Genomic DNA, 25,403 nt, shown 5'->3' with positions numbered 1-25,403 from the left:
TAAAAAAAAATAGGTCTTCTCTGGTGAAATGTTGCTTCACCCATTGATAAATATGCCCCATAGTGCCATCAGCCAGTGAGATCAGCCCATCTAGAGACAGACTGTCTGCATGAAAGAGAGGGAGGGTGACATCCACACCACCAGGAGAGTGAGTCTTTAATTGAGCAGCCAAGGAAGGGGTAGGGCTTGGACGTAACAGATAATAATGATGCCTCTGGCTTCGGCCACACACTCTGACAGGAGGCTGCTACAGATGAACATTGCTTCAATACTGAGCTGCCCCTTGGCTGGGAGGGAGAGGATGTTCCTGGGGCAGGTAGGGTTCCTATGGCTCATTTAACTGTTTATGCGATACAACACTTTATGCTGAATACTCAAATGCTAAACTCTATCCTTCCTTCTCCGTGTCCCCTTAGCCCTTATGGTTTGTGTCTCCTGTTTTCAGCCCTGCCTACCCATGTATTTTTAGGGACTGAGTCCCACATGTTCTTGATCCTGACAGGGAGGGTGTCTGTCTTTGCTAACTGGGTTACGGGGGGATAAGAAAGAGATTTCTGTAGAGCCCCAGGGGGAGATTAATACAGTATATAAGAGGGTTAGACGCTAATATAAGTTGAGATTGTTTGGGCTGGGGCATTTACTTTTTACTCTACAGCTCTCTAGACTATGCTGAACTTCAATTGGGGTCTGGTGTAAAGCACCTGGAGAGCCGAAGAGCTGCCCAAACCTCTTTACACTTAATTTATTACTATCCAGCCGCCAACAGTGTTGCACTAAGGTACTAATATATATATATATATATATATATATATATATATATATATATATATATATATATATATATATATATATATATATACATATATATACTGCTCTTTTGACTCTTGTGCATTTTAATTGCTTAAATTACTTTAAATCTACCCAGAGCTTTTATCATTCACTGTGTTTGTCCCTTGGATTGCTTGTGTACAGAGCGTCACACCCACTCTGCAGCCTGTTATTTCAGTGCAGCGTCTCCTCCCTGTATGCTGATTCAGAATAATTTCCCAGAAGTCTGGATAACAGTCCTACAGGACATAATGGAAGGTGACTGGGTGTAGACCTGTAGAGAGATATAAATGGACACACTAAAGGTCCCCATAGACGCAAAGATTTTTCTTTGGTGAAAGACCGATTTTAGCGAAATCCGACCAATCTGTCAAATTATCACAAAGCTAGTGGGAATTGAACGATTGTACATCTTATGATTTTTCGTTGGTCATCTGTCAGAAAATTGATCAGCCAGGTTAAAAAATTTTTACCGGTCCCAGTGCAATCTATCTATGTTTGCAGGGCCAAGCAGGCAGCTATCCTCAATTTTCCTGGCATTATCGCCTGAAATGGTCTTTTTAGTTGATGGACAAATCGTACATTTAAATGATCGGGGCATTAATCAAAGAGTAATGTTTGACATCGCCACAGTCCACTAGAGTGAAATTCCACCACTCTCCATTCATTACTATGGGCGTTTTAAAAGAGTGTTTATAAATGGGTGAAAATGAAAGTTCACCCTTTGATAAATATGATATGAATATAGAAATGAATAGAGTGGTGGAATTTCACTCTAGTGGACTGGTAATCACTGATTTCACTCTATGATGACTATCCCCCACTAATGGGTATATCTGTAATGGGTTTACACTCACACGAGGAGAGTTTTGTTATTCCCCTTTATAAAGTATAAGATCCTACTGTCTGTAGAAAGCAATTAACAGACAGTAGGATAGTTATAAGCAGGAAACATTTGTAGCTAGGGTCATCTATATACTGTATGTCAACGTTTAAACCCCTAAGGACCTGTTCAGTCATTGTCTGACAAACAGCAGATACTGTAGTTCAAGCTCTAAAGCACACATTTTGCATGGAAGACAAGGATGTATAACGTTAGTGGGTGGAGGTTTGTTATAAAATATGTGTGATGGTGTCTTGATCACGGCTGTCCAACTGGCAGAATCTGGCATTGGGTGCACTTTGGCAGATCTGAAGAGCAGAAAACTAATTACTATGCAACTCCATTGCTTGCAATGAAATGGAGGGGCATTTAGAAAAAGAGCTCAGCTGTGTTTGATGTGTGAGGTATGTTATACTAAAGATACTTCTCATGTGTTGGTCAGCCCTGCAGTCACTCTATTCTATAATTATACACATTGGACTAGATTTTGGCCCGTTGGAGTATATTTTGGCAGTGTTACATTAGTGGGAGAGAGGTGGAAGGCAGCATATTAAAGGTGGTGACGTTTTTCAGGGCTTAGATCGGATTCTTGGAATAGAACAACAGTGTCTGCCGGTCCAGTTCTAGTTACACCACTGTCTAGCACCTGGCATTAGAATTTTTTACTGCATTTTAAAGTATTTTTTTTTTAGAAAATGGCTAGATGGTTATAGTAGGTAATATCCAACATAAAGCATCTTCCATGCCCTTTGGTACTACAGACATCATACATCTCCCACCTGGGCATCTTCTTCTACTGTATATCTCCCACGGGTTAGATTCGTCCGTCACTAACCCTGCTAAATGTCACCACCCATCTTTGTTTGTTCACAGTGTCTAAGGGACTCTCACAACCAAACTATTAGATTAGCTGAGTCTGTCCAGTATTGAACATGACCTCCCTACAAAAAAGGCAATATATGCACCTGCTTTAAGTATAGTTTGTATGTTTAATAGTGTTTGTTTTATTTCAGTAGTTACCTTCATCTGAAAACACAATTTTCCTCCAAGCTGGTGGCATTAATTTTAAAACATTAAAAAAACTGGTACTTCTTACTTTTCCTTGCCTATGGGAGATTACTGCATAGTTTAGTTTATTTATTTATTTATTTTTATGAAATCGCCCTAATGCCTTACTGAATAACCTGTGACCAGGTAAATTATGTCACCAGTGGGGTATGGTGCCCCAGTGACATAAGGCACAACTTGGGTGAGGCTGAAAACACATAAGCAGATGTCATGAGAGAGCATTTAAAGCACATGAGGGAGTGTAAGTAAAGAGTAAGGCCCATAAATAAGTTCCAGAGAGAGTAAGACATGATCAAGAGTAAGGCATAAGATAAAGGAGAGAGTAAGGCCATGAGTGAGTGCCAGTATGTACTGAGTGCCAGTAAGGAAGTGGGTTTTACCGTTTCAGGAAAGCATAGGAACTTAGCACATGTGTGAGTGTCAGAAGGGGAACAGCACATGCATAAGTGCCAAGAGGGAGAATGGCATGTGTTTATGTTTCAGCAGAGTGAAAGTGTCAAGAGAGAGTAACATCAAAGTAAGTAATGCACATGCATTCAGCAAATAACATGTTGTAGGCATGTGCTTTCAGATCAGCAGGCAGAGGTTTCTCTTGTTTGACCTAACTTGCAAATATTCAAACCTTCACCTGAATTATTTTTTAGGACTGAGAGTTACATGTGGTGGTTCTCTAGCTCTCAGTAGAATACTGTATGTCAAGACAATCTGGAGGGTAGTATTTAAATATTTTCTCATTATGAATGCACTCAGCATTGTTATTATTATTATTATTATTATTATTATTAAAAGCATGACAGCATCCCATGCTTCATTCTCAAAGGCATCCTTACTTGATTACATTATTGTATTTGTAAAAAACAAACAAAAACCCACAGGCGCTGGATGGGGTCATATGTGTGGTAATTATATGAAGGAGGGACAGTGGATGGAAGTACAGTATATGTGCAGTGATTATATAAGGGAGGGTAGGTATACAGTATATATTTAGTGATTACTTGAAGAAGGAGCTTTAAGTGGTGGTATATGCGGAATAATAATATGAAGGAGAGGCTGTGAGTGGGCTATATGTGCAATGATTAGAAGAGGTGCTGCAGGTGTATATACAGTAATTATATGATGGAGAGGCTGCAGATAGGCATATAATGTATATACAGTGATTATATAAAGTAGTGTTTGTGGTTGGGTTGTATGTGGAATGATTATATTAAAGAGGTACTGCAGGTGTGTACGCAATGATTATATGAAATAAGGGATGTTGTGCGGCCAATAAAGGCTTACACTAGCTTACACACTGCAGGTAGGGTAGAGTTGTAGCAATAATATGAAGGGGGCTGTGGGTGTGTTATATGCAGTAGTTGAAGTATGGGTGCAGTAATTGTTTGATGAAGGGGTTGTAGGTGGGGAATGAGTGCAGTGATTATATGAAGGACAGGTTATGGGTGTGTTTTATGCAGTGATTATATGAAAGAAGGTATGTGGGTAGGGTTAGATGTGCAGTGATCACATGAAGGGGCTGTGGGTGAAGTTGGGGTGCAGTAATTGTATGATAAAGGGGTTGTGGGTGGGGATTGGGTGCAGTGATTTGTTTGTTAATTTAGTGCTTTGATTGGCAGTTTCTGCTCCAATGTTTATAGGAATAATTCATTCAGACCTTGGGGTGAGGAAAGACCTCTCCAAAATGCACAAAGCTTTTTGTATTCATTAAGATTTTGGCATCACACAGCGCTACGGCCAAAACAAAGTCTTTTTTCCAGCAGCCCTTACTGTGTTACGGTGTAACTGGATAGCAGCTCAATGAGTGCAGGAGCCAGTGATTCCCTACATTCATTTTGTTTGGGAAACTTCATATATAAAACATTGTGGATTCACGGCTGTGCCAGCAACAGTCACTAACAATAGTGTTCCCCTTCTCCCTAGGAAACTGCTCTACACCCGGACCCATCCTAATTAAATGGCACGTAAAGATGGAGCTGATGCAGAAAACTCATTAACAGCCAGAGTTATTAGAGAGGCAGACATGTGATCTGGGTAGAATCCTGAGACCTGGGAGACAGCCAGCTCCCCTTTCTGTGCAGGTCAGCTCTTGTGTTTTCTGTAGAAAGTAAAGGGTTGGAGGCTGCCACTTAGCGATAAGACTCAACACTAATAGGCCTGAATGTGGGCCAACCCGTGCTAATTACAAAAGCTCCTGGTTACTTGTAACTCAAAGAACTCCAACATACAAAGACGTTCTTTCCTACAGATGGAGTAAACTCTAACTAGACATCTTATGTCCCACCATGCAACCCTATAGAGATAGAACATTAACACCCTATTTTGTGCATTGAAATGAATGCTGCTCATTTCCCCAACTGTGCTTCACTGATCATGCCATGTGTGGTGTATGATGTAAAAAAAAATATTTATACAGAGAGAGAATTTTTGACTACAAATTATCCAAGGGTTCCAGTACTGTAGTTATTACTTAAAGTACATAAGACGCTTATTAATCCTCCAGGACGACCGATCGTCTCAGGTATAGGGTCAGTACTGGAGCCGTTATCAATATTTGTAGACTCATTCTTACAGGAAGATATGTTAAGAATAAATGTATGTCTCAAAGATAGAACTGACCTACTCTGTAAATTAAGTGATATGTGGATTCTCCAACCAGAAACTGTCCTATGTGGAATTGACATTCAGAGTCTATATACATCAAGGATTGGAATGTATAGAGGAAGTGTTGTTGGACACTAATTTGCCCAATTCAAAAGTCTATTTTATTATGGACTGTCTGAATATGGTACTTACGAAAAATTATTTTTCATTTGAAGATACTTTTTATTGGCAAACGCAAGGGACGTCAATGGGAGCTATGGTAGCTCCCTCTTAGGCAAATTTATTCGTCAATCACTTGGAGAAAAAAACATTTCTTAAAAAAGAGCCCTTTTGTCAATATCTTGGCCTATTTTAGATTTGTCGATGACATCTTACTAATGTGGACAGGCCCTATAGAATTGCTTAAAAAAATGAAAGATGAAGCAAATGAGAGCCATAGAACAATTAAGTTTACATATGAATATTCTTATTCTGAAATAAATTTCTTGGATGTGAAAATAAGCTTAATTAATGGTATAACAAACACTGACCTATATAGGAAGAGCGTGGATAAGAATAATATGTTACATGTACGCAGCTTTCACAGTCCAAAAGTTAAAAAAGCAATTCCTAAAGGACAATTTATTCGAGCAAAACGAATAACTTCACGTATAGAGAAATATAATGAAGCAAAAAATAGGTCTAACTAAATGCTTTAAAGAAAGAGGATATGATTCAGAAATTATAAATAATGCCATGAAAGAAGTAGATACCATTCCTCGTAATCAATTACTATGTCATAAAAAGAAAGAATGTAGTGATCAGAAACTTTTGTCTCCACATTTAATTCTAACAGTAACAAAATGGAGAAAATCATTAAAAAATACTGGCCATTAGTACAAGCAGATAGACAATTTGGCCATTTATTTAATGAGCAGCCTCGTTTTTGCTATAAAAGGGGTCGTAGTCTTAAAGATATACTTTGCCCATCAGATACACGCCAGAAGAAATCTGTATTTCACGGCAAGGAAAAGAAAGGGACCTATCCCTGTTTGAGCTGTAATTGTTGCACATCTATAATAAAGGGCTCTAAGATCAATCACCCCAGAAAGGGACATGAGGTTAACCTAAACGTATATGCTACGTGTAAATCTACTCACGTGGTCTACCTGCTTAAATGTCCTTGTGGCTTAGGTTATGTAGGTCAAACCTCAAGGGAAGTAAAAACAAGAATTCAAGAGCACAAAAGGAACATTAAAAACTTCAAAGAAAACACACAGACAACCTCTATCTCTAAACATTTTTTTATTTGCAAACATAACCCGATGCAACTACGCTGGTGCGTCCTTGAGGAAGCGGCTGTAGATAGGCGAGGAAATAATAGGATTAATAGACTGTTGCAGATTGAAGGGAGATGGATCAAAAAACTAGGTACACTTCATCCAGATGGTTTAAATGATTCTCGGAGTTTGAAACCGTATTTGTAAACTTACTTAATGGAACCTTTTACTTTGCAGACCTTGAAACTAGAAAATATAAAGGAAACAAAAATGCTACATTAACGGCAGAAATAGGGTAAGAATCTATAGTTCTAAGTAACTTGTTAAAACCTCAAGTGGTTTTCTATTAGATTTTAAAGATTTTAAAGGTAAAGTGTTGGTAGAATTAATTAAAAAAGAGAGTACTACCAGTTTTTGATACTATGTATTTGTATTTTTAACAGGTGTTGATTTCATGCTGAATGTATCTTATTTTGTATTTATTGAATGGCATGTGCACACTGGACACTTTGTAACTGTATTCTTGAATTTTGCACATTAGATATTAATGTATCATTCTACTGGCAACATTGCACGGAACAGCACTTTTGAACAGGATTGGACATTAATCCAATAAGCGATCACTAAAAGACATTGGAAAAGTTTTCTAAAATTTTTTAGATTTTTACCTTTTTATCTTATCTATATTATCCAGGATTGGATGTTGAAGATCACATGGTTGTGAGGGGTGTGTTTAAAAGGTTCACTGTGTACCTGTATTTTTACACTTGAGAAAGGGCACCACTTGCCCGAAACATGTCGTGTAAAGCAGCATGATTAATAAATAATCACAAGCAGTTAATCTGCATTTGAGTGCTCTGCTCTCTTTCAGTTATAAGTAAAAAAAATATTGTTGGCTCCATCTGTGTGGTAGAGCAATTTTCAACCTTCTCAAATGTAAGTGTAAATGAGCTTTTTTTTCAAGGTGGTTACCATGTACTGGATAAACTATATTCCTCTTCATTTATCTTCTCTAGCCTCTCTTAAGGGTTTCATCAATCGCCTATCAGTCTTCCATAGTATCCAATTGTTTGTTGGATGACAATTCTCCTTGTCTCTCCCACATGTAATGTTATATTTAGAAACCAGAAGGGTGCATGGCTTAGCAGCCAATGAGCTTTGATTGATTAATTCCAAGGTGTGGCTTGTCAAGAAGGCAGGCAATGGAATACTCTAGCTCTGTATAGAGAGGTACCAAAAATATTTGCAAGACTATGCATTCAGCAGGAACAGACCCCTTGTCTTTACTCAAGGAGAGACACCATAAAATTATGCCAGGATAGATATTGCCCTTCCCTTATGCTTTATTCTGTAACCTCTACCTTTTTCCCACTGCCCAGTTTAGCTATACCATGTAATACATTTAAACAGTCGTTAAAAAAAAAAAATAAGCTGAAGTGCTGCTTCTGTCTAGGTATTCTTTATATTTAACCATTTGGCTATACTAAGCTCATATAAACTGGCCAGTGAGTGACATGAAATGTTCTACTTAGTGTGTTGTGCCTTTACTGATTCGGTTATACCATGTGACATTTTCAAACAAAATTATGACATGGAATAGGGTGGAGCATGTTTAGTGAGAAGCAGGTTTTAGCCAGGTTTACATTAATTTTATTAAAGCTTTGAGTCATATCCCCAGTCAGCCATTGACTAGATTGAGCTGAGCCATCAGTGCAGCTATGAAGTGAGCCTGGGAACTCAGACTCCTCTATTTTATACACTGAAGAAAAGAACTGATTTAGCACATTTGCCTTTTCTGTATCTATTACAACCATACTGGTACCATTATTTAAAGGAGCGACACTCTCAACCTGCTTTTTTTTACTATTAATATACTTAAAAAAACTTTTTGGGATTAGTTTTAGTGCCAGCCGCAATGTACTCTTCATTTCCCATCTTTGCCTTCTGGATTACTGATTTACATTTATTACACTGTTTATATTCATTAAATGCAGCTTCTGTCCCAACAGACTTATAAATTTTTAAATGCCTTTCTCTTTTTTCCTATTAACTTCTTTACTTCTATATTAAGCCACATAGGGTGATTCTTAGAGCTTCTACATTTACTCCTTAAGGGAATAAATTGAGAACAGTAATGATTTTATATCATTTTAAATGACAACCATTTCTGTTCTGTGTTTTTAACTGAAAACTTGATGCCCCAATCAATGCTCTGAAGGGCAGCCCTCAAGAGACTAGAATTAGCTTTTCTGAAATTCATGGTTCTTGTTGCCCCAGTGTATATTTGTTTTTTTCACCAGACATTAAAAGATATAACATTATGGTCACTATTACCCAGGGGTTCAATGACTTGCACATTTGCTATAAGTTCTGGGTCATTTGAGATCACTAGATCCAGAATATCATTTTTTCTGTTTGGCTCCTCAATAACCTATGCCATGAAATTGTCATGCAACAAGTTTATAAACATGTTCCCATGAACTGATCTGGCAGTACGGTTGCTCCAGTCAATATCTGGTAAATTAAAATCCCCCATTATCATTACTTTACCTAAACTAGTAGCCTTTTCTATTTGCATCAGGAGTTTAGCCTTCTCCTACTCACTTACATTAGGGGGTCTATAGCATACACCTACAATTAATTTGCTGGACTCTTTAGAATTGGTGAAGAACTCAACCCATAATACTTCTGCCCCCTCATTTTCTAACATAACCTCCTCCTTTATATAAGCTTGTAAATCCTGCCTAACAGACAGACATACCACTCCTCCTTTTCTATTGCTTCTGTCCCTCTGAAACAACGTATAGCCACTGATATTAACTTCCCACTGTCAACATTACAACTAAAGCAACAGGGATGTTACACACAGGCAACTGTAGCTGGGGAACAAGGAGCTGCATGTGTTGCATTAGGCGTCAATTTGTACAACAATGACTTCTTCTTCTTCTGCAGGTGCCATCACAATTAAGGGCATGAAAACAGCACCATGACATCCCCGTGCTCTGCCCGTAAGTACTCTACTCACGTTTAGAATTGCTTCATTAGAATAATGTCACAAGAGGGCTCTGTGGACCATTTCTACACAAAGGGAAAGTAAAGTCAATGTTGATTTGTTTATAAACTTTGTTAATCTCTATAAGAGCAAAAGCCTTCCCAATCTTGTTTGTATTTATATGTATGAGAGTCAGTTGCCACGTTGCTTGGCTTAATTTGTTTACATCAGGAAAGTATTTTCATTATTACTTCTCTTGGTTTTCTTTATGTTCTCTTGGTTTTCTCCTTCTGACTTATATATCTCTGCCACTGTCAGGCCTACAGCTGGATGAGAACCTTCAGCTCATGCAGGCTGGGTCCCTAATGAGAAAAGTAAAATCCCGCAGCTGGAAGAAACAGAGATATTTTAAATTGCAAGAGGACTGCATGACCATCTGGTACAACTCAAAGAAAACTGGGAACACAAAGTCCACTTGTGAGTAGCATATTTGGGAGGTGATTATAGCAATATCAGTACGAATGAGGCTTTTCTCATAATATAATAACATTTTCTTACTGCATAACCTAATGATACCTTTATGATATTAAGAGAAGGTACAGCCAGTGCACATTATTTTGTTTTTATTCTTTCTACTTCCCACTAACTATCTCTGTAATTGTATTATTCTCCAACTGTGGCCTGTTTGTCAGGTTTACAGATAAGGAAAAGTTCAATATACAGGGGTTTCATTTGGCTCTAATGACTCACAATCACTATTATAATTATTTAGGGCAGGAAATAATTTAAAAAATAGATATTTATATAAGCTTCCTCTTTAATTTGATGTCTATATAAGCCCTCTTATTCTACCTGATGAATGTACATGACCAGACAACTGGCATATAATGCCACTTGGGGTTATAGTATTCATGAACTTCTCAGAAATCCATTTTCTTGTGACATTCAATAGCAGTGCAAGTAACTGAGAGACTTGAAAGTTGCTGTATTACACAACCAACTTGGTAACTCACAGCTTCAAATTAGAGGTAGAATGCTACGGTTGTTGGCCCTGAGTTTCCCCAGTTCCTGTAATGCATTTCTGCATCATGAAGATGAATCCATTAACCAGGGGAGTGTCTGAAGGGTTTGACCCCATAGGAGTTAATGGATGATGGGGCAGGAGAAAATTGCACTCACTTATTTGTCTTATTGACTTATTCCTGAGGCCTGTGGTTTCCTATGGCAGAACACCCAGACATGCCTCTCCCCTAGCCCAGTCTGTTAATAGAGATCTGTACAAATGAGCTGCCCTTTAGTTTAGTTGCCATTATACACTCCCTATTGATGCACTGACAGTTTATGCTTCAATGGGATATAGATAAACAGATATATATGTATATAGGTGTCTGCAGAAAGATAGAACTTACACTATATGGACCTATCTACAGATCTATGTATTTAATTTTCTATCTAATTATCTATCATCTCACGGCTGTTTTATTGGATTTTAACTTCAAGCAAAATTAATTGAAAAACAGGAAGTTAATACTATTTCTGCATCTTTGCCTGTTTTATCGCTCTCTTTGCTTGTTTAAACTTTTGTTTCTCTCTCCTCTTTCTATCGTAGCCACTTTTTTAAAAAAAGAATGTCATTAATCCCTCCATCTTCTGTTAGTTTCCATCAGTGACATTGAGACAGTAAGGGAAGGGCACCAGTCAGAAGTTCTGCAGAGCATCGCAGATGAGTTCAAGCCTGAGCTCTGCTTTACCATTGTGTTCCATGGGCGTCGAGCGAACCTCGACTTGGTGGCAAACACCCCAGAGGATGCTCAATGCTGGATTCAAGGCCTGGAGAAACTGATAGAGACAGTGACAAATATGGACCAGAAAGACTTACTGGATCAGTATCCTTTTAGGCCCTGAGTAAAAACCAATCCACTTTGCTTGTGTAAATTAAACATTCAGTACCTAATATGGGTGCCATGACTTTGGAGATGTAGGAACCGGCAAGTAACCAGGTTATATGGAAATGGGCTAAAAGAAGCTAAACTGTCGTTGTATGCCTCTTACAATAAAATCACAAACTATGGTCTTATCTCTTATAATATTGGCACAATATTACAGAAAAGACAGCCCAGTGCTGCATAGGTGGTTTCTAACTGATTCACATCTTCTTTGAAAAAGTTAAAGCCATGTAGATCAATTAAGGCACATAATGTTCCACATTACCCCTTTGCCTGACTGCCACATAGGAATATAATATTTAAAGAGAGAACAGAAGCCATAACCGAATGGATTTCTACTTCAGTGATTTGTGGTGAGAACATCTTGTATTTGGTGATGATTGAAAAACATTTCAGTGGGTCAGCATTGAAAATTAATAGCACTTAATGGTATAAAACTGTGCCTCGGTGTCCCATTAGAAGTTCAGTTAGGAAGATATAGGGCTAAAAGTAAAGATATTTTTCCAACACTATAATCTTCCGATGAGGGATGGTCGAAACACAATAATTATTCTTTATTCTCTTCTAATTGGAATCATGAAAATCTTTTCATTCTACCCTAGGAAGCACTCACGTGAACCATCTTGATTCTGACTATAACACTAGAATGATCCTCTTGTTTCTTCCTTCACATCTACTAGATTTTGCTCTTAAGATGTTACCCTGCCTGTCTAACAAATAGCCTTTCTCACTATTCGTAGTGAGAAAGACAACAATTGTTACATAAATAACCAGCAAGTAGACTCAGTGGGTAGACCTTAATGGACTCCTTAATCGTCATAGACATGAAAAACTGCTTCTACTTCTTCTTACACAACACACACAAACATATAGATATTCCCGGTGTTTCCTTAACATTCTTCCTAGGTGGATCTGTGACTGGTTCCAAAAGGCTGATAAGAACAAAGATGGAAGAATGAACTTCAAAGAAGTCCAGGATCTGCTAAAGATGATGAATGTTGACATGAGTGAGCATCATGCTTACCGTCTGTTTCAGGTCAGTGTTATGCAGACATTTATGGAACAAACTGGGGTGGGAGAATACCTATGTTAGTTAGTGCCACCACTTTAATTCTAGACAAAGAAATACAATCTGCTCACAGTTTATTGATTGCATGTGGTCAAATTTCAACCAAACTGTAATCATCTGTCATCTGTTTGGCTTCTCTTCAATTGTGCCGAACTTGACCTGCTCTACCTAAACTCTTTCACATGCCTTTCTAGCTTGCTTTTTCTTGATCTTCTTGCAGATGGCAGATAAGTCAGAGTCAGGAACCTTAGAAGGAGAGGAGTTTGTGTTGTTTTATAAAGCTCTGACACAGCGTGACGAGGTGCTAAAGATATTTCAGGACTTCTCCAAGGATGGAAAGAAGCTAACCCTGTTGGAGTTTGTGGACTTTTTACAGCAGGGCCAACTAGAGGAGGAAATCACAGAGGAGATAGCAATGGACCTTATTGCGCATTACGAGCCATCAGATACTGGTGAGGTGCTGTTTGGGTGTTCAAATGAAGATTGTGGTTTAAGGGGACTGAAGATGTATAAATGCAGTAGATCATAGACTCTATGGTGCTGAGACACAATTCCTACTGAGCCAGAGCTGTAGATTCTATATTTTTGGGTTCTTTTACTTTCAGTGCAGATTGCAAGTTGTATGATAACTGTTAGGATAAAGGAAATAAGAATCAAAAATCCCCCAGTTGGATTAGTAGCCCAGTGATGACCTGACATTTGTTGAAATCTCTGTTGCTAAGCAACCCTTTGAGGGGAAAATACCTTCATTACATAATGTACACCGACTCCTTTGTTCTGTGTAATCCCTACCCTATACTTTTTCTTTGGAAAGTGAAAGCTACTGTATATCCAATATGGCAACCTCCACTAATCCATGTATTGAAACAAAAGGGCCGTGATCAGTGGGTTGTTATTTCAATTGAGTAGTAAATTATTTAGTATCATTGTGATGTAATTACTTGTAAACTGTTATATAATCAGGGGGGTATTTTCTCCCTTTATCCTTCGTGTTGTTGTACTTTCCTAATTATACATAATGAAAATGCAAAGGAAATAAAACCAAGGATATGTTCCTTACCAGAGAAGTTGTAGGGCAACCTGGTGTTAGTCTTACTTAGTCAAACTTGAGGGGTTCCTTAGCCAGAAAGCATTACTGGTTAATGTACCGGGTAGAAGTTATTCCTCAATTTAACATTTATTTGTAAAATTAATTAGCTTCTTTCTCTCTCCTTTTGTTTCCAATCCCCTCTAAGGTTAACTTTAAGCACTCACCTCTGCTACATTGTTTGAGTCAGAACCAGAGAGCAGACAGATACTGTTTCAATAGCAATTACATTTACAAATAAGTTTAAAACCATTAAAAACTTGAATGGATGTTAGGAAGTACTGATTATCGCAGCACAACAAATAACTAAATATGAAATTGATCTTTGTGTTGTAGCAAAGAAGCTTCACGCTATGAGCATAGATGGCTTTCTCATTTACCTGTGCTCCCCTGAGGGATCCATCTTCAACGTGGCCCATGAGCAGCTCTGCCAGGATATGACGCAGCCATTGTGCCATTACTTTATCTCATCTTCTCACAACACCTACCTGATGGAGGACCAGATCCGAGGACAGAGTAGCATTGAGGGATACATCAGGTGCATGACTTGTTATTCGGCATATAATGCAATGGGGCACTTTGTCTTTGACCTCTGTCCAATAACTATCAGTAGGTCTTTAGAGTAGGCATGCGAAACTTGATGTTCCTCTTCTAAAATGTCCAACTTGGGCTGAAATAGATCCTCTTATTTTGATTTTCCCAGGGCACTAAAACGAGGCTGTCGTTGTGTGGAAGTGGACACCTGGGATGGGCCTAATGGAGAACCTGTTGTGTATCATGGACGCACCTTCACGTCTAAAATCCTCTTCAAAGATGTAATTTCAGCTATCGACAAGTATGCCTTCAGGGTAAATTGCTGATTATCACTCATTACTGTTACTTTTATATGTTTAGAGCCACTGTCCAATTGTCCTCTAATAACCCATAGCAACTAGTCACAAGTTTATTGCTCTTTAGGCTGCTAGACAGCGATAAGGAGGCTGCCTACATTCACCATTCTTGTGCCTGCCATTTCTCTGTGTGTGTCTGCCAGGGTGCATTTTCGTTATGAGTGGGATTTTATAAACCACTGCTTTCTGCTGGATACCAGTGTGTGCCATTTGCTATACATATTCTGAGCATTAGCTGCTGGACAAATGACGTCGCTGAAGCTGTAAGGAACGGAGAGTGGAACCTGGGTTACTCTATTAAAAGTGCAGTGTCACTACTGGGAGATCAGTTTCTTGGCTCATTGCTCCTGCTCAGCCAAGAGGCTCTGGGAACCTTTGAAAGGGAGAAAAAGAATAAAAGTGATATAAAAGACCAATAAATATTACATTAGCTGCACAGTGGGCATAGACAATAAAGCAGCAGCTGGTGGAACAATAATTTCAGGCAAGAGCAGCTTACTATGGCTGTAAGGAGTTGGCAGTAGGACAGCAAAATGTTACTCCACTAATATTGACTTGGGTAACCTTACCTTTTTCATTCCACAGGTATCCGACTACCCAGTCATCTTGTCCTTGGAGAATCACTGTGGGGTAGAGCAACAGGATGTCATAGCTCAGCATCTGAAAAGCATTCTGGGAAATAAACTTGTCACGAGCACCCTAGATGGTCGAATTCCTGTCTGTTTGCCATCTCCTGATGTGCGTACACATATTTTGTGGTCTGTTTTTTGGGAAAATAATGCTAATCAGCGGTACACCATCATGTTTGAGTAAGGCATATTCTACTACTGCTATCAATTAATGGGTAACTACACCCTCTCACATGAATTAGTGTAAAAGTGCTCAAAATGCTGACCTGAACACTTTTGCAATTTACATTTTGTTTTTTTTTTGTTATATTAGCAAATTTTATACTGTTACAGGATCATCCCCCCTGTTGCAGATCTATCAACTCCCCCTACTTTATCGGGAGTTACCAGATTTATGCTGTGTCTTCTGTCACTTACATGCATTCCCACAATTTCTGACGATTTTGCACAGTTTTGCGAGATTGCAGAAAAAAATCCTATGTGTGCATGTGCAGACTACTTCAGTAATGTCAGAATGTGGCTTTAGTTGGGGTTCTGTGCATGTGCGTGATGTCACTTCCAGTGACAAAAACAGGAAATTTGTGCCAGAAGCTTAAGTTACTTATGTATCACTTTTTGTGATGCAGTCCCAGATTGTGGGCCTGAAAATGAGTAGAGCCTCACTGAATATAGGTGTGAACATGTGTTTTAACTAGGAGCTGCGAGGAAAGATCCTATTAAAGGGGAAGAAAGTCGGTCGATTGGAAGACAGCCAGGAGGAGCAGCCTGATGATTCGTTGGGTGAGGTGTCAGAGGAGGAAGAGAACGTTGAGGTGGAAGAGGAGAGAAATGAGGATAAAAAAAGGGCAAAAGTATGTCCCAGAATTTCCCTTCTATGACCTATAAACACAAACAAATACACTTATAATCCAAATTAATTGTTTGTTTTATCCCTCCTCTAGAAGTCCAAAGAGCGCCTTTCTCAGGAGCTATCGGACTGCGTCATTTACTGTAAGAGCGTGCCATTTGTGAGCTTCCAACATTCCAGATCCCACTACACACTTTACGAGATGTCATCAGTCACAGAGTACAAGGCTAGGAAGCTTGTAAGAGAACCAGGTGGGGTTCTTCTAAGCACTAAATTAAAATTTTATAAATCAACACGCTTCTTTTTAATTTTTTGCCAAACTAGGCCCTGAACACAAACTACTACTCAAGTCAAAGTTTTTATCTCTAAAAACAGAGTGCTTAAAAAACTGTAAGAAAAAAACTGACTTCTGCTTATGGCATAATCTTTAAGAAGTTTCTCAATTTAACTAATTATCTTAAGTGCATCCTGTAAATGTCCAGGTACTGCTTTGCAAGTGGATGTGGTCCATGGCTGACTGCTCTGCACCTAGCTTGCCAGAATCGCTCACCCCCTTGGGGTATGTGAGCAATAAATTAAGCCTGAAATAGTAAAGTCAATGTTCATTGCATATGGATCTTATGCTTCCTCTAGGGAATGATTTTGTCCAGCATAATGCCTGGCAGCTGATGCGTGTTTACCCCACGGGACTGAGGACAGATTCCTCCAATTACAACCCCCAAGATATGTGGAATGTCGGGTGCCAGATGGGTATGTTTTCCCTCTCACAGACAAAGGTCTATTGCGAAATGGAAATTAAGCGTTCTTTACATTTCATGATAGCAAAAATCTGCCAAGGCTAGGCCTAAGGGGCAACACATCCAGTCGCTGCTGGCCCCCAGACTGAAAGGGGCCTCTTTGGCATTGGTGAACGTACATATTACAGAAATATACAGTATATATCTGACATCAGTGTATATATATATTTGTATCAGAGATTGTAATGTGCCATTACCCTTTATATGGAGAGATGGCCTGCTTCATGACCCCAATAATATGTAGATCAATGAAACAGGGCAAAAACTGTCCCTCTCTCGTGGTTCTACTCAGCGGCACTGAACTTCCAGACGGCTGGAGTAGAGATGGATCTGAATGATGGCCTCTTCCGTCAGAACGCTTGCTGTGGTTACGTGCTGAAGCCTTCATTCATGAGACATGTGGAGACTACATTCAATCCAGATCAACCACAAGGCACAGAAGGATATTCCCCTGTCAATCTCTCCATACTAGTAAGTACTGTCTTAGATCAGAGGCTGGTGTGGGCTGCTAAGAGCTTTAATAGCATTAGTAACTAAAAGTTCTTAACAACCCCATTTGATGCCTTTACAGGTGATCAGTGCCCAGCAACTGCCCAAGGTCGAAAACAAAAAAGAAGGTTCCATTGTGGATCCTTTGGTGAGAGTGGAGATCTTTGGGGCTCCCGTTGACCAAACAAAGCAGGAGACAAAATATATAGAAAATAATGGTATGTGAATGTGCACTGGGTTGCACTGCGGTAACAAAGCTTAATATGTTTGCACATCAATAATTTTAGTACCAGGGGAGGAACATGAGTGACTTCTCCAGCCCCCCCCCCCAATAAAAAATATTTTTGGGCCTCTTGGGAGGATTGTAGGTCTTTATCTGACATGTCTTCCTTCAGTTGCAGGATCTGCTTGACCTGTTGTTATGCCACTGGTCCCACTGGCCTTACCCTACCAACATTTGAATAGATGTCTTCCTATTAAGCTGTCTGTTCCATTTCTGTACACAGGGTTTAACCCAATGTGGTATGAGACACTGCACTTCAAAATCCATGTTCCTGAACTGGCACTTGTTAGGTTTGTGGTAGAAGATTATGACAAAACATCAAGAAACGACTTTGTTGGACAGTACACTCTCCCGTTCAAGAGCATCAAATCCGGTAAGCGGTTGTGTTGGCCAAGTGGCCATAGCATTATCTATCAGTTTATGAAAAGTCACCAATGCCACAGTAATTTAACTCCTTTCAGATGAAGTCTACCTTCAGTTTTCAAGGATGCCCTCTCATCCTCTGGGATAATGGGATTTGTATGTCAAAATCAGTTACAAGACCATGGGCTGCTGTGCAATGTTTGCCCTTCATCCCTCATTGTTGCTACCAAGCACCCATGTTTCCAGTTACTGAAGCTCTTTTCCCTAAGATGATTGTGACAAGATGGGGCTTGGTCTTACTTGGGAAGCTAGTCGAGCAAGGTGGGTGGTTCCAGTTGTAGTGATCCCTGTGCAGACCAGTTTTAGTGGCAAGAGGGAGTTTTTATTTTACAAACTAACCATACAGGGGTTGCAGAACTGGCCATTCCTGACTGAGTCTGCATCTTATTGGCCTTATATAAGACCAAATTGATGGTCTCTATGAGAAGGACAAAGTAAAACCTTTCTTACACACACTGTTAACATTAACCATTAAGCACAAGTGCTCACCTTAACAAAAAGGATGGAGGGACATAGATTCCATTTGGAAGCTCAGTACAAGAAACACAAGACTTGCACTTCCCAACAGGGACCTGTATGCTTCAATCCTTTTTTGTAATGTAACTGCTCTGAGCATAAATTTGCCAGATATTAATAAATAAGGTTGAGATATTCTGTGAAGCGAGAACTACATTGAGCTATGTATGTGGTTCTGTCCGTGTTGTCATGGGTTTCTACGGTGATCCACTTCCTGGACAAACGATGTTTTTCCGGTGTATGTCCAGATGCACATTTCTGATTGTTATTCATGTTCAAAGGCCATATTATAGTAAAATGGTAATTATCATAGTGAAGTTGTATGGAGGTCTTGAGACAATCCCTTGAAAAGCCACATTCAACCCACAGACCTTCAGGTGGACAGCCCTGTGCTCAAATTACATTTTAATCTCTCTTTTTTAACCCCCAGGATATCGCCATATCCACCTCCTCTCGCGGGATGGCACAAAGATTCCTCCTGCCTCTTTATTTGTTCACGTTCGAGTTGCAGATGCATCACAACCAGAGCAAGACACGTAGATGGAACCTTCCCAATAATGGATCTGAGTATTAGATACCTGACTCTTTTTTTGTTTTGCAGATTATTCTGATGCAATTTGCACGTTCCTTACCGAAAGGGGAATATATATACATATATATCATCATCATTTATTTATTTACATAGCACAGACAAGTTATATCGTGCTTTATATATAACTATAAATATATTTATTTTTACATGGTATAAACTGTACAGTTGTATATTTCGGTGCTATTCTGTTCTAGATGCTGCTCTGTGCACTGCATCTGAAAGGCCAAGCAGTGTTATATTTCTGTCAATATTAAAACTAATTACTTCCATAGAAACTGTCCTAGCCACAATAACCAAAACCTGACTGTTTCTTGCTGCCGCCATCTTGTGAACTCCCAGTTGCAAATGTTTGATAGATTTTCCTTCCTGTATACAGAGGTGGGCTCTAGGCCCCAATGGTTCATATATGCTTCAGTCCTAACAATAAAGAACAGATTTTAATGTGTGCTTTGTGGAATATGTATTTTTCAGTCATAGACACGGCCTTGCCTTTCCCATCACAATGGAGGGAGATTCCTTGGGCCTCTTTTAAGAGTGAGAAAATTGTGATTTCCACTGCAGCCCTCCAATAAGTACAGTATATGAGCAGTTCAGTGTGCAGTGAGACTGGGATCAGATGGGGGTTGTTCTGAATAACTAATGGATTGTGATTCCTTGGGCCATGCAGGGGGCCACAATCCATTCCTTATTCTTGTCATGCTCAAGACACGTCCAAAAGATAGTGAAGGTAAGAGCTGAACAATCCAATGATGTTGCAGTATGCAGACATGTTGCAAAAGCAGCCTTACCCCTCCACGGAGATTGAAGTTGGGGCACATTTTCAGAAGGGGGCTACCTTGCTCTGTTTGCACAGAGCAGGGTTGCCAACTGCAGTGTCACAATATTTCACATACATGTTATCATGCCCCTCTAATAAGGTGTACATAAGTAAGATCATGTACTCAAACAAAGCAAAAAAAAAAAAAGTGTCTAGCAGGGACAATGCTCGTGAACTAATAAAAGCTAGTCAGCAGACACTTTCTGTATTGTCAAAATAATTCTATTGCAGCGATACTGACACATTCCTATAAAAATCATAGGAATGTGTCTGTATCAATGAAGAGATGCTGCATGCCAAATATTTGCAGCCAAAAGCCCCCAAAGCCGCCCCCAGCCCAGCAAACCCCAATGAAGCCAACCCTCCGACACAGCTAAGGGATCTTCCGTGGCTGTTTTAGTCATGCTGGGCTGGGGGCGGCACAATCCTTCCATAGGCTAGAGTACTGTTTTCATTTGCAATTAGCCCATGGAAGGTTCACGCTGCCCCAGCCCAGTGTGATTGAAAAAGCCACAGAAGGTCCCTTAGCTGTGTTGGAAGGTTGGCTTCATTAAGGTTCGTCTGGCTGGGGTGGCTTTGGGGGGCTTTTGGCTGCAGCTTCTCTTCATTGATACAGACACATTCCTATGACTTTTATAGGAATGTGTCAGTATTGATTTAAGGGTGACACAGGTCTCGCCCACATTTCCCTCGGAAATAGAGGGGGTGATTTAGAATCTGCTCTCCTATCCAAGGAATGTGAATGGACTTTCCTTATGAATATGCTGAATCCAAATGGATTGAAAGAGAGCACTCTTTTGAATACTTTTATTTAATATTGTATGCTTCATAATAACAAGTTGGACTACTTCTCGTAAGATCAATGTTATTCTAAGCAGTAGCTTTTTCATGTTGTGTTTTCCTTTATGCATAATTTTGTTTAGCTTACGTTTTGTTTAGACATCCATTCAGTGCTACCTTGTATTTATATTAACATTCCCTATTTGATGGAATATGGGCAGCTGTGTTTTACCTGTCATGGAGAATTTATCCTATATTATTGCCTAGAGCCTAGACTATCATGTCATGCTGATCATGTGATCAAGTCATGTATTACTTGTTTTAAATTTTGACAGGCAAGGCCTCGGAACTCTTTGAAAAAAAAATAAAAAATGTGGGCACTGAATTCTATCTCAAAGGGAACTTGGGTGGTGGGCTGGTGTGCAAGGAAGGGAGTTGGGGGAAGGAATCATGAGGAAACTTTTTCCAGCAGCTCACTCGGTTGCCTCAGTGTAAGAGGCACATGATATTCCCATAGGCTCTTCCTACAACTGAGTATATCAAGGGTGGTTAGACCCTTGCCATGTCACTTGTTTAGAAATCTTTTATTTTTGAAGAATAATCTTTATTTTAATAATCTTGAAACCTAAAATAATAATTAAAATAAATTGGAAAAGTTCTGAGAGCACTTTGATCAGTTTTACTCAGATTTGTTTTAGAAGTTTCAATTTTCATTTAAAGGTTTACTAGTTGTTTATCAGCCAACTCTGCAATAAAAGCAGAATACACATCAATATCAATATTTCCATTTGCATTGTTATTTATTCATGTGCTAATGGCTGTGAAAGCCTTTCCGGGCTGCAGTTTGGGAGCTGAACACTAATCAATAATCTAATTATAAGAAATACAGAGAGATATATGTATTATTATGCAGACATGCATAATATATAGCACGACGTTCCATTTCTCGGCAATACTTGGAATATTTTTGCATCGGATTACTTGGTTTATTTACATTAGTCCATCATGAAAGCCAGATCCAGCCCAGAGCTTTGAGCAATTACTACTGTTACACTTTATAAATAGGTCCTTAATTTGAAGGGGTATAAAAAGTTACCCTATCCAACCTTTCCAACAGCACCACCTGAACCTTACTCTAAAAGGCTTGTATACTGGTTAGTACTTAAACAGAAAAAAAAAAGGTATTGGTAAGACAGCTCAGAATCCAATGGAGGCCACATACATGATAGTGTGAAAAGCATAAACTGTAACAGCTTTACACATTTATATACTGTAGTTACATAGTCAGGTTGTGTTGAAAAAAGAACAAAATCATCCATCAAGTTCAACCCCTTCAAATGAAATCCAGCACACAAACCCACTGAAACTATATATACCAATATCTAAATTAATTGTAGATTTTAGTATCACTATAGCCTTGGATATTATGCTTGTGCAAGAAATCATCCAAGCCACTCTTAAAAGCATTAACAGAATTGGCTATCACAACTTCACTGTGAAGAACCACCTAGGCTGCTTCAATTTAAAGTTCTTTTCCTCTAGTCTAAAGAGAGGGCCTTTGGTCCGATGATCCATTTTATAGAAAAATATATCTCTGCTTTCTATAATGCCCTCTCCAGAGAGAACAACCCCAACCATGACAGTCTACCCTGATAATTTTCCCCCTAAACAGTTTAGTTGCACGTCTCTGCACTCTCTCCAGTTCATTTATATCCCTCTTAAAGACTGGAGCCCAAAACTGCACTGCATACTCCAGGTTAGGGCTTACCAGGGACCTATAAAGAGGCATAATTATGTTAGTTAATGCCATTTTTTTTATGCAAGACAGAACTTTATTTGCTTTGGTGGCCACAGAATGACATTGCCTGTAATTAATACAACTTTTAATCTACAAAAGCCCCTAGATCCCTCTCAATTAAGGAAACCCGCAGCACACTGCCATTTAGTGCATAACTTGCACTTATATTATTTCTGGCAAAGAGCATAACCTTGCATTTATCAACATTGAACCTCAATAATAATATGTTCTGGGTCAATATTCCTTACTTTAATCATTAACCCTCTGTGTTGTATAGTATCAAAATCTTTAGCAAAGTCTAAGTAGATTATAGTCAGTGCAATCGCAGAGTCGTGGTTCCTGCTCACCTCCTCATAAAAGCCAACTATATTAGTCTGGCAAGATCTATTGCACATAAAACCATGCTGGCAAACACTAATACTCAAGTATCTTATCTCTTAATACCCCTTCAAATAGCTTCCCTACCACTGACGTCAAAATGGAGTAAAACAGGTATAAATACAAGTGCCCTTACTCCTCTATCTCATTAAAAGGAAAAATGGACAAATGTTAACTTAACTATGTAATGAAAAGGCACATGTAAGGTGTTTTGTGTCTGATAATAGTAATGTGCCCCACAGTGTTGGTTAGTAATTCGCAGCAGTTCATAAAAAAAGTGTTCAAAGTGTGCATTGGGACTAATCCAGATACTGGCTAGAACTGCCAGAATCTACTAATGGCCAAATGATGTTACACGCAGTTAATTAATGACTGCCATATTTTATTATTTACGTGGCATGAGGCTAAGCCAGTATTTGCTTGTTGATAAGAACATTGTTGGGCTCATCTTATAAAGGCTTACAGTATGAACTTTCTGCAGAAGAAGGGCAACAGAAACCTAGTTATCAACAAATAAGTAAATGCTTAAAGATATTAACAGATAGCACCAATAATAGGGAGTCATAATATATTTAATTTGGCTTAAAGGAGCAGTTGACCTTTAAAATAACTTTTAAAATCATATAGACAGTGATATCCTTTTTTTATGGATTTTGCTTTATGTTAACTTGGTCTCCAGTTTGGAATCTCAGCAGCTATCTGAAATGCTAGGGTCCCATTTAGACTAGCAACTTCACCATGGTTTGAATGAAAGACTGGAAGATAGACAGAAGAAGGCCTGAATGGAAAGAAATAACAATAAAATTGCATCCTCACAGAAAAAGCTTTTTGGCTGCTAGGTTGAGGGACTCCTAAGTGAAAGCTGGAAAACTGGAAAGACACAGAAGAGAAAGGCAAAATATTAAAATAATGGTTGAAAAGTTGATGAGTATAGGACATTGTATAACATACTAACATTCTTAACTCAACATTGTACAACATACGAGGTGAACTACCCGTTTATACAGAATCCAAATCAGCGCACTAACCTTGCTTTCACTACAAAAAATTGTGATGAGGTGAGGCTTCACAGACATTCTGTATTTAAAGGGGTAAATACAACAAATTGAACACACCCAATATGGATGCTACACAGCCTAACTCTGAAGTGGAAATGACTGGTGAATACACCTTCGCTACAGAGGACGTGGAAAGAATTTTATTTGCAGACCTTCCAACAACCTCCATTAGGGGTAGGACCCCTCGGGACCTTTATCATAATCTATTGAATTTGAAAAAGAGGGAAGTGGATCTGTTGTTGTATGGGACCTATTTGTCCAATTATCATAGACAAAAAATTATCCCCAGAGGGAATAATTCCCACACTGAGTAGATCTAACACAGATTCTTGCAGCAAGTGGTGCAAAATCCTTAATAAATGCTCCTCTGATTTATTACTACTAGTAGTGGAATTTGTGGGGAAAGAATTAAAACAGACCCAGAGTGAGATTACTGAATAAATAGACTGGATAAAAAATATCGAATCGAATTTGAGTAAATATAAACAAGAACTGATCACATTTAAAGAAAAGAAATTACTCACAGTAAAGGAAAACTATAGACAGAGGAAGGTCTATAGGCGGCTTTTAGAGAATAGAACTAGGAGAGTAACCCGCAGATACAAACCAGTATCTTTGACCACGGCTGACAGTTCTGGGGACTCAAATGACTCTGACATAAGTAATCAGACAGGCCCCACACATCCTTTTTTAGGGAGCACACCCCCAACCCCAACAAATCTAGAAGAAGTGGGGGAGGAGGCATTAGGAGGGGAGGCAAAAAGAATAAATGACAATCCACCACGGAGAGGGAGGAGGAGAACATAATTGTAAATTTATCTCAATAGGGGAGCCCACACTGCTAAATCGAGGTCTGAAATTTGTACCGACACAACAGTCTGAACCGTTTGAGGTTTACAAAGACATACACAGATTTAAGAGAAGTCTTAAATTAAGGGACTATTATAAGGACAAAACACCGGCTAAACAGGCAGCATTTAAGGCGAAAAGCACATTTGACCCCCAAAACACCTCCCCATCGATCTCTATCTTCACACAACTTTTGTGTAATGATTCCTCTAAGATCCATGGTAAAAGAACAAACAGCTCTTTCAATCTGACCACAATAGAAAGACAAGCGATTAAAACATTGAAGGCAGAAAAAGACATAATTATTTGTCAGGCTGACAAAGGGGGCACCATTGTACTACTTGATAAATCGCACTATATAGAAGAAATTGACAAACAATTATCAGACACCAACACCTATGTCAAACTTAAGGGGGATCCCACAAGGGAATTGAAAGTGTTAGTGGACTCTTTGATTAAAACTGCCAGATTGGCAGGGTGGATTGATGAGAATACAAGTCAATTCCTCCACTGAATTCCCCAAAATA

At 39.0% G+C, this 25,403-nt stretch overlaps 1 protein-coding gene across 4 annotated transcripts; it reads left to right on the top strand.

Moving 5' to 3' along the window:
* The first annotated feature begins 221 nt into the window (after positions 1–221).
* On the top strand, positions 222–19,641 carry plcd4.S (phospholipase C delta 4 S homeolog). Of its 4 annotated transcripts, none has more exons than XM_041578712.1 (18): positions 222–316; positions 4,697–4,854; positions 6,874–6,931; positions 9,589–9,644; positions 9,947–10,105; positions 11,286–11,514; positions 12,481–12,610; positions 12,864–13,095; positions 14,067–14,268; positions 14,434–14,578; positions 15,206–15,358; positions 15,945–16,100; positions 16,191–16,347; positions 16,730–16,846; positions 17,186–17,364; positions 17,465–17,600; positions 17,889–18,038; positions 19,035–19,641. In XM_041578712.1, exons 4-18 carry the CDS (start codon positions 9,623–9,625, stop codon positions 19,142–19,144), a joined length of 2,277 nt encoding a protein of 758 aa, XP_041434646.1. In that variant the 5' UTR covers positions 222–316; positions 4,697–4,854; positions 6,874–6,931; positions 9,589–9,622; the 3' UTR covers positions 19,145–19,641. The 4 variants fall into 4 exon arrangements, with proteins under 4 accessions (XP_041434646.1, XP_018094241.1, XP_041434647.1 ...); XM_041578713.1 differs by lacking the exon at positions 222–316 and adding an exon at positions 397–778; XM_041578714.1 differs by lacking the exons at positions 222–316; positions 4,697–4,854 and adding an exon at positions 6,391–6,787.
* Positions 19,642–25,403: the final 5,762 nt, after the last annotated feature.

This window comes from Xenopus laevis, chromosome 9_10S, assembly GCF_017654675.1.
Source record: "Xenopus laevis strain J_2021 chromosome 9_10S, Xenopus_laevis_v10.1, whole genome shotgun sequence".
Taxonomy (NCBI): domain Eukaryota; kingdom Metazoa; phylum Chordata; class Amphibia; order Anura; family Pipidae; genus Xenopus; species Xenopus laevis.
The sequence above is the reverse complement of the archived record's forward strand: the minus strand, read 5'-3'. Positions and strand labels throughout refer to the sequence as shown.